Genomic DNA, 10,906 nt, shown 5'->3' on the forward strand with positions numbered 1-10,906 from the left:
CTGTGTCACATGCCTTAATCAACACAGACTTCGTCTGTTGATCGGCTGCATAAAGAGCATGTCTGAAGATTCTGGTGTCAGCTTCTTCGTTGTTGCAAGGACTTAAACCTTTCTTGGCAGATGGGTTTGTTTGAAAGAGCCTAATCTCTTTTGGTCATAAATACATCATTATCGGGAGACAGAGTCATTATCTTGTCAGCTAGGAACCTAAAGAGTTCAGTCTTGTTGTCGCTGTCTCACAAGAAGCGGTTCCAGTTGGGTGGTAATTTGTCTTTTTCTTAACTCTACGTCGATCTCCCTTACCTTTCTTTGTCCTTGTTTCAGCCCTCAGGCTTGAAGTCCAGTAGTCATAAAGAAAGAGGCCTGTTCACTCATACTTTGTTAAGTATGCCTGGATCTTTGGAACTACATCTTGGACAGCATATTCCTCAAAGTTCTTTGATATCTATGGAAGCAATGAATACAGGTGCAGCTATCTAACGAAAATACTACAGCTAACTAAACTTCGAGTTGAAATATACAGAGGGCTTATTAGATAGCATTTTGGACACTAAAGTATACCACAAACTAAAGTGGGTACACCACCACAACAGTTTGTAAATTACAGCTCTAGCTAGTACACTACAAGCCGACACTGAACCCCATGCTGAGTTTCACAGCAGTAATGTCACCAGTGTGGCCTGGTTGTGCTTTGACATCAAGCATATAAAATAATACAAAATAATAGAGCCTGATCACAATATTTCATTGAATGCTCGTGGATGTTGCCCTCCAACTTAACACAATATCTGTGATCAGACAGCTTCCAAAAATGTTAGTTCTAAATAATGTAATATCTGCCATTTTGAAAATAGGCAACCATATTCAAATTCAATTGAAACCATTAAGTTCTTCCTCTCAGAATACATTTCTGCCCATTCAAGCTGTACTTCGAAAACGATTCTTTTAATTTGACGAGGCTACCATCTTTAAAACTGGTGGCCATCTTGGATTTTCTGCTGGATAACATACTTTCCTTAGAAAATACATCCTGAGCATCTTTTGTGCCGAATTCGGTTTGTACCACCAAATGAAAGATTCTAATGGAATGCTGTATTGTTATAATCTGCCCCACTAAGAAAAAGAAATGGACGTGTGCTGGACATATAAAGAGGATGACAGATAATAGATGGATAAAAAGAAAAACAGAATGGGTCCTACTTCCTAAAGATTGTAAACGAAGCAGAGGAAAGAGAAGACGATGGACTGACGAGCTAAGAAAATTTGTGGGTATAGATTAGCATAGAAAAACCATTAAAAGACATGAGTGGGAGGCCATGATGATGATATACACTGTATACATATATATACATATATATATATATATATATATATATATATATATATATATATATATATATATATATATATATATATATATATGTGTGTGTGTGTGTGTGTGTGTGTGTGTGTGCATTGATGTCCCTCCATTATACGGAATAATTAATTCACATTATGTATATAACCATTCGGGGGCTAACTGCCTTCTGTTATGGATACAATATACCAAAAGTAATTTATAAACGTCATTTCTCTACCCGCTTTGATTTATACCTGTAATTGAACGAATGTCTACAATTTATATCATCTGAGCTTGAATTAGTCTTCGAAGTGTTGAAAAAATACAATAGTGACCCTGTTCATAATTCAAGAGCTAGTCATAGGAATCGTTTTCTTTCGATTTTTCCACATGTAGTAAAGGACGTAATTCTTTAATGGCTAACTAATGTAGTTTAAGGTATTACATTATTTTTGTATTTTATAGATTCTACACCATTGCTCTTCCCACCCTCTGTTCCCGATCAAGTAAAGTAATTACCCAACAACAATGCTCTTTTCTTACTAATGTGCAAAATAACTTGATAAGATACACTGTCTGTGATTCTGGTGACCCAGAGTGCCTTCGTTCAGTTTCGCTCTGCATGATTGAAAGAAATATCTATCGTGCTGCCCGTGAAAGGGTCGCTAATTATGACTCTTAGTTAACTTCGGGCACTCCAAAACAAAAAACAATAAGCGTGAAAGTGCTGCAACTGGGTGCAGCTCCTCATATTTAACCTGTCTTGCCAACAAGCATCGTGATTGGCTGCTATTCAAATGGTCTTTTCTCTGCCATGCGTTGCGTCACTCGGAAATAAACATTGCTTCAGTGCTCCTCCGTTCTGAGTCACTATTGCAATATCATAGTTACCTGTAATCTATTTCATTATTATTATCATTACGTTTACAGGAATCATCTTTGAAAAGGTGGCAGCCAATCCCGATGCTCGTGAGCAGACCATGAAAAAGATGAGGGGCCGCTCACAGTTGCTTCTCCCGTGGAAGTCGACCTACCACAAAAGCTTTGTTTAATTGACAAGTCAATATAAGACTGAAACTGATAAATGTTATATACCATTCCATGATAGAATTGTAAGCGATACAAATTTTAGTTCCTCCTAACACAAGGGAAAAGATTAAAATCTGATCTATAATGACCATCCTGATGTGATGATTCATATGTGACCAATTTCAACTTGAGGAGACGTAACTGATCTAACACTACTTTGCTGGTAGCTGGCTGAAAGAACTGTTTCTGCGTTTTATAGTTTACAATTTAAGATTTTTCTTTTTACTTTTGTTTTCTTTTTTTACTTCTGTCTAGACTTTTTGTGCACAGTTATTAGTTATCCATTGTTAATATTAATCACACAATTTAGAGTACTACCCTTGGTGGGTTGTACCTGCAGTAAAATGCTTTTGAAGGTGAAACGGGGCCTTCCATCCATTACCAACGTTGGAAGTGCTTGATGATGGGAGAAACCCCGGATACCTTCCAAAATGTATCACATCCCAATTAAACTCACCCAATGACAGTGTTCTTAATTGTTTGCCTATTATGATCAGTAGATAGTTAATAGTGACATTTTTTAAACATCCAGAGAAGGATTTTGTGTAATAGTAATAATAATAATAATAATAATAATAATAATAATGATAATAATATACTCACAGTAAGGTATTTGAGAAGATGCCTTTTGGACCTTGAGTAAGTGGTGGCGTAATTTGCAAGTACTGGAGAAAGGTGAGTCACCTGGTGGGCAATGCAAGTTTCCAGGGCAATAACGTGACACTCATTGCACCACAAACGCAGTCGGCTGAGATGGAATATAATGCATTTCATTATAGAAGAATATCTATTTTTATCGGGTTAGAGAGCCTGGAGTTTCTAAAAGTTATAAATCGAATCTATTGAAATTTCTATTTTAAATTTTTTGGAGAGGGTTCGTTTGTGAATAATCTATAGAGAGATCTCTAACAGTTTTCTGATGAATAATACAATCACTTATATATTATAAGTTGAGGTTTCTTGTAAATCTTTTTATGAAACGTTTAGGTATAACAATACTTATTTTTAATGAAAAATATTGTTTTTGTCAAAATGAAATGAAAAAAGAACCTCGGAACCTCACTTTGACTTTATCTGAAGTTCATTTTAATTGATACAATAAATCCTGTATGCTTAATGCAATTAGCTTATATTTGGGAATAAACATAACTTTCAATACATTTTGATTTCAGAACATCAGTAACTCAAATCAATGTATATCACTAACAATATTTTAAAATTTGATACATGTAGCTAAAATATAAGTGGAGATCACATCAACTTCGTCATTTGATTTTAGAGTAATTATAAGTAAATCAAAAGTATTTTAGTAAAAATAAAAGGACGTTAGTATTTATTTGTAGCATATATAACGCAATAGAAAATCAGCCAAATATTTGATTGAGAAAATTATCCTACCTCATAACGCTATGTAATGTGAGATAATATTTCAACCTAATATGTAGTAACATTTCAAAACCGATCATTACCCGGTATATTTCGATTTTTTTTTCACGGAAATAACCTGATGTAAGCTAATATATCCAACTACTGTAATGTAGTTCTGTTCAGACATTTGTTTTGTGAAGAGTTCCTTACCTGGAAGGTTCCTTAGATTTCATATCTCTGTTTTCTATCAGACTGACAAGGTAGAAGTTCTGAGTTAGACCCGTTGCTGGAATTTGCGTCACCACGCGACATTCTGGACATATCAACTCATTCTGAAACAAAGTCATTTGTGTTGTGTTAGTTCCTGGTTCTAATCCTGGATCCGATAGGAGGACTTGTCATTCATTTCAAATTCTCTTTGGTAAAGGTTATTTAATAAACAGTAATTAAATTATCTGTGAAGTGACGGGATTTTTAAAATCACTCTGATAAATAGGTATGTTATTTATTTGGTAGTTGAATAATCATTATATTTTGATAAATCCAAATATTATTTTGGTAGGTTACTTTTATTTATGGTCATAACTGAGCAAGTTACTTCGTGGGGATTAAAGTTTTAGTCTTAAACATAAAGGTTTTTCTACCTGATTCAATGTTTTATACATTCTTAAATGTGAATCTTAGTTTTGAGGGGCTTTTGGCGATTAAATTTCTTTTAAACTCATAAATACTAATATTATTTCGAGGTCCTAAATTCTTTTTTACATTCATACATATAACTGATTTTATAGGAAGGAAACTTTAGTTGAAAATATGAATTCTATTTTAGTGGTAGTTAAACGTGTTTTATATATGCAAAATGTGAATAATTTGATAGTGAAATTATTTTTTTTTTATTCATGAAAAAAAAATTTTTACTTTGCATCAAAAAAATTAGACCCGCTTGAGTAGTTCCTCTGGAAGACCTTAACCCGTAATTTTATTTTCATTAAGAACATTCAAATGTTATATCAGTAGGCAACCTTAGGCCGAACTCCCCCTTACCCCTTCCTTTGAGTAACTGCTGTATTTCCCAGTCGATGACCTGGTCATCTTCGGGAGGCAAGCGCGACATATACTGTGATGGCAGGAGAGGAAAAGCGGCTCTCGTCCCACCAGTCCATCGACCTGGTAATCCTCCAGGCACACTGGACACGTCAGCAAGCCAGACAAGCCCATCTGTCTCTTGATGGATGGGGAGGAAGAGGAGGAGGAGGAGGGAGAAGCTGTTGAGGAGCTGGAACTCGAGGTTGTTGTAGCCCTTGGCGTTGGCATACTCACCGGAGAGGTCACTGAACGTGTGCCCTTGTAAGAAACAATGAAACCATTAGGTTTAGTTCATTGAGATCATGAGTATCAGAGAAAACGTTACTGTATAATCAGAGTGTTTTGATTGGCGTAACATTTTCTACTCCCTGAGCATAAGTACCCTTATTAGGGAAAAGAAAATCAATTAAATTTTTACCTTTCTTAGGTTCTGAGTACCTGGAAAATCATGTGTACCTTCAGAAAGCTCAAATTAACATTCTGTTTTACCTGGATTTTTAAGGTCAACCAATTTAGTTTTTCACCAGTCAATACTTATTGTGGTCTTATGGCATGTGGAGTTTAACAGAAAACTGCTGGAATATAAGTGTACTTTATAGCACTACGAAAAAAGTTACAATTATTCTAAAGGAAGTTGTTTTGGTCCCTGTCAGTCTTTCATTGCCAACTGTCTTGTAACAAGTCACACGGATAGGATGTTATTTAACAAATAAATCAATATATTCATAATTGATACCGATGAATTCTAGGACATGATCTTATTAAACGAAATATCAGAGTCATTTCCGAAATGTTTGTCCTATGGCACTGGTACCTTTGTTTTAGTATTATCACCAAATCAATTACTTATCTCATTGATCTTCTATTAAGCCAAGAATAGACTGATTGGTACATTGGGAAGGACGTTACATTGAAAAAAATATTTGCGTCTGTGTTCAAAATAAATATTTTCATAGTTATTATACTAAATACCCAGTATCCCAAAAAAAATTAATGTCATTGAAGCAAACCCATGATCATAATATACAAGCAGATTATATTTTTAGTACAAAGATGAAAAATTACTTCATAAAACAGTACTTTCAATGTTATAGTGGTTTTGCAAAGTGTCTGATAAGTTAGTATTGCTTTGATTAAACAATTTTCATGATTGCCTAATTCTACCACTTTCATTAAGACTATATGAAGCTAATTGAAATTTTGAAAACCAACCTTTTTTGAAGAATCTTCTTTCTTAGATGCTAAGGAATAACTGCTAGGTCCTTCGTACGATTTCAGTCTATTGAACATGTTGTTTTTCCTATTCTTTTGTTTTTTATGTGCTGTGTGGGATGATGATGACGTTGAAGATTTAGGACTCTTAGATGAGTAATACTTGTATCCAAATAACACTGAGGTCTTCTTGTGTACTTTTGGGCCAATCATGGAGGGGCCACGAGGACTGCGGTCGGTTGAATCCACCTCTGCTGAAGAGACTGTATTAACGCAGCTATGAGTGCGTGGTTGGATGAGAGATTGGGCTTTCACTCTTGACGTGCCTGTGTCACAAAACGTCTTCCGGGTTTGACCTCCAGATGACAAAGGGTCAGTACTTCTTGAATTTTGGTCGCTTCGAGACAAATATTCTGAGGCTACAGAGTCAGAGCTCGTCGAATACTCTGCAGGCTGAAGAGAGGCTGCTCCTTCAGAGGGTGACCAAGGGATCAGTGGATATTCTTCTGATGAGGAAGTAGTTACTCTGGATAGAGAGTTTTGGAATAGAGGGTCTAGGGTAGATGAAAATGACCTATCGAGGTCACAGCTGTCTTGGCTATATGAAGTAGAACCAGTTGAACGTTTGGCAATCCGGTCACGTTTTTCTTGTAAATGGTCCGATGGATAAAACTGTACGTAGTCATCAGTAGAATCAGAGATAGGATAACTTGAGCGTCCTGGATAAGTAAAATTGGAGGCCTTGTCAGAGTAAACGGAGTTTTTGCCGTAAGAATGAGGATTTGTAGGTGAAGAAGAAAATGTTTCTGAGGCGTAGCTGCTGCTTTTAGAATTGTCTTCAGAGAGGGATCGCTGGGTTGTGGAAAAATACTTGCATCTCGAGAACTTTGCGTAAGTATTATTAGATGAATAAGATGATGAGGAATAATTCAATGATGTATAGTTAAAGTTTCTAGGAAAGCTGTTGTTTTTTTTAGATACCGAGGAAATAGGGTTTGTGGAGACAGGGGACGAGCTATGGTCTTTGTTGCTTGATGTTCCTATGGTTGAAAGATTCAATTTGGGATTGACGGGGGATTGGGGGGGATCTGGGGAAGAAGGTGTATTCTGCAAGGAAGCAATTTTGAAGGTTAAAAAGAAGGCTACTTCAAAGATAATAATTACTGATGTATAAAACAATTTTCCCTTTTTGTTCTACGTATTTTCTTGTGAATCGTGGCTCACTCGTAGCATAAGACTTCATAAAAAGCTATAATTTTTTTTCAGTTCTTAACTTTGCAGCTACTTTATCTTTGTAACTGAAGTGAAGTCATTAATCGTGATAAGTTCAGAAGACTCATGATATCGAAGACTGGATCATCTGAAGATTACTTCTTCGAAGATGGGTTGGTTGTCACATATCAATAAGTCGCTTATTTCAATAGATATCTCGTAGATGAAAATTTTCCCTTTTCTCTTAGGAATGGAGAAGAAACTCTAGTTGGGCCCTCCGCTGATAACGTTTCTGAAAGAAGAAATCGTATTTGTAAAGGAATATGCATGTGTGTATATATATATATATATATATATATATATATATATATATATATATATATATATATATATGTTTGTGTGTGTGTGTTTGTATATATTTATTGTGGCATGTCCTATTAGCACAATAGATAAGTCTAGACTGGCAAGTTTTGCAGAGATCAGAGGTATAAGTGCGATTCCTGGCCCTAGCAGAGGTACATGTTACAAAAGGTTCCCTTGTGGGTATATCATTCGCAAGGTGAATGAATTTCGTATAGAAAACTATTTACGACTTCATATTATAGTTTGAAAGTCACGTGTGTTTGTGATAAAACTGATATAATATATAATAAATTTATGAACCTACACTTTCATATTCCCTACATTTTAAATTCCCATGTAAATGTTTTGTTTAATACCTGAAACTTGAATCCAAATTAAAAGCTTGAAATTATATTTTTTAATCTTAAAATCTATTTTTCTTGCCCGTGGTCACAACAGTGGCGATGACTTTAGTTCCATAACGCAATTATTCAATAAAAATGAGATAATATATATTGTTGTTGAATTATTATTAGCTAATTATGTCATTTATATTAAAAGGTTTTATTATTTACCTACTTTTTTCTCAGATGACAAAAGACAAAAGTTGATATGCGCTTCAATGACTGACTCTTATGATGAATATTCCTCCACACGCCCACCATTTATAGATAGTATCATATGCCATCTGATAAGATACGAATATCAGTCCTTCTTTATCTGTGCCTTTGGGCCAACGATAACCAACCAACATCTTACCGTTTGCTAAGTGAATGTTTCAATAAATGAGACGCCCATAATATGGCTAGCAATATGGAGAATTAGTTTTTGCTCTTGTTAATTGTATGACTTAGATAGTGAGCATAATATACGTACAATTGGCACAGGTTGCTCTGAGGAAGTTCACTTCGTCACACCTTTGCTGAGCAGAGAGTTTCTGTGTAGCCCCACCTGTTTTGTTACTCGCCGTGCAGTAAGCGTGTGACAGGGTGCACTTCCTCAGAACGTGATGTGCCAGGAATGCATGTGTCCAACTGTATATATAGGTTTATTCGCAGCCCATAGAGGTCACTGAGCTGGCGAAAAGAGCGAGCAATTGTTGTGAGATTTTCAAAATCTTCTAACGATTGGTATCCTTAAATTGGCGTAGTAATAGGTATGGTTATGCTCGTTTGAATGAATAAACCTTAAAAATGGTTGTAACTTGCAGAGATGTTCTTCAGTATTTTAATTGAACTGTGAATCTAGAACTTAAGATAAGAGTGAAATGGTTCACTAAGGCTTGGCTTATCTCGGAACAAAATCATTGGAATTAACTTCATATTTGTTAAATTATCTAAGAATTTGGGTTTAACTAATCAGGAATTTATCGCACAGGTATCTTTACATTTTATAAGTATCAACTGTTCCTCATATACTAAGATTTGCATGATATCATGTAAGGGTGAATAAATATTCTTGAAACTTCTGTCGTTAAACAGATTTTTATTTTTTATGTGAAGAAGTCTCTCTCTCTCTCTCTCTCTCTCTCTCTCTCTCTCTCTCTCTCTCTCTCTCTCTCTCTCTCTCTCTCTCTCTCTCTCTCTACATTCTTTTTGCAAATATACTATATATGCATTGATGAGATAAGCAACGCGAGATGCTTATTACCTTATAAACTATAGTTTATTGAAGATTTTGGTGCTATTATCTAATCCAGTAAATAGTATTACCCCCATATATCATTATAAGAGTATTCTGCAATAATGCCAGAGTGGAAACATTTTAACAAATTTAAAAACAGAAGCAAACTTCAAATAATCAGTATGCGGGACTTATTTCATCCATCTTTGATTTATTAATTTTAACAGTAAAAACTCGTAGAACAGAATTGTCCACTAGGATGATCTATGAAATCAGAATACATGCAATTCTTCTGAGGCAATTTTTCGTGATTCCAACTTCTAGAAGTGTAATATTAGCAACATGAATCATGATTTTCTTTGCGTAAAGGTATTATGAAGTTGGAGTCAATAAGTCATTTAAAATTCAAAATAATCAAAAAGCTTAATTCGTGGCCATCTGCATAAACAAATCTTATATAACCAGATATTTCATCATTGATTATAACATAAAGCTCTAAGTTAATCTTCCTAGGAGCAATATTCCTCTTTGATGATTGCACTCATATTAACTTTGAGTAAATAAAGCACTCGAGGTTCACCAGATTTTTCTTCTCTTCAGGGTCAATGGACACTAGTTTATTTAGATAAAATCAATCGTTAGAAGTTCTCATTACAGATAAAGAAATGTCGCACTTCTGATTGAAAATTATTTATAAATTCTCCGTGATATGTTCTGTTATAGGACAAACGCACTGATGGAATCCATCGCTTCAAATTCGATAAAAGATGTTTATTTCTGGCGTGGTCACGTGATAGATACCACCGCACAATCCTTGGTCTCGTTCTGGTCGCCAGATATGATGTTAGCTGTACTCCATTTTTAGCCTTCTATTATAGCCTACCTCCATTCCTGCTTCCTTTTTTTTCCTTCTTATTTCCCTAACACTTTTAATTTTTACTTCATACTACATTTGCAGGAGTTTCACTTCGTTGCAGCTGGTCAGTGAACGTGTTCCCCAGCCACAATGACGGGTTATTAGGAACGTTCATGACTGGCGATCTGCTGGACTAGAGTTCGAGTCATGCTCAATGTTGATAGTTTCTTATAGTGTCTGTAACCTCACCCATCCTTGTAAGCTAAGGATGGGGTGTTTGGGGGAGTCTATAGGTCTACCTGCTAAGTCATCACCAGCCATTGTCTGGCCCTACCTGGTCCTAGCTTGGTTGGAGAGGGAGCTTGAACACTGATCATATTTATATATGGTCAGTCTCTTGGGCATTGTCCTGCTAGCTAGGGCATTGGCACTGCCCTTAGTCCCTACCATTCATGAGCGCCCTTTATTCCTTTATATGATCCAAATTCATAAAAACAGATACACTAACTTCAAATTATGTTCCTTTGCTCCTGTGTTGCTTTAGTTTCAGCTTAATAATAAAAGAAAACAGTTTCTACTTTTACCTCTAAATTATATCGACCAGAATCACTGTATAAAAATTCGGGTAAGCATCTTTTGATTCTTGTACAATCATAATGTCACGATCATACAAAAGTATCATTACGAACCGTTATCTTAAGAGGGGAATGACTTCAGGTTTACCAGTAAAAAATTCATCTATTCCCGACAGATTAAAATTAATTGTCAAGTACTTGTAT

General features: G+C 35.4%; 1 protein-coding gene across 1 annotated transcript in view; it reads right to left on the reverse strand.

The window, feature by feature from the left end:
- The window catches only part of LOC137617155 (E3 ubiquitin-protein ligase TRIM33-like), a 13,528-nt gene extending 6,241 nt beyond the window's left edge, over positions 1-7,287 (reverse strand). The window contains exons 1-4 of the mRNA XM_068347010.1: positions 6,095-7,287; positions 4,841-5,140; positions 4,007-4,128; positions 3,032-3,176 (exon numbers count right to left, since the gene is read on the reverse strand). Coding sequence (XP_068203111.1) covers positions 3,032-3,176; positions 4,007-4,128; positions 4,841-5,140; positions 6,095-6,307 — 780 coding nt within the window. The 5' untranslated portion in view covers positions 6,308-7,287. The remainder of the gene's footprint in view (positions 1-3,031; positions 3,177-4,006; positions 4,129-4,840; positions 5,141-6,094) is intronic.
- Positions 7,288-10,906: the final 3,619 nt, after the last annotated feature.

This window comes from Palaemon carinicauda, chromosome 23 (genome assembly GCF_036898095.1).
Source record: "Palaemon carinicauda isolate YSFRI2023 chromosome 23, ASM3689809v2, whole genome shotgun sequence".
Classification (NCBI taxonomy): Eukaryota; Metazoa; Arthropoda; class Malacostraca; order Decapoda; family Palaemonidae; genus Palaemon; species Palaemon carinicauda.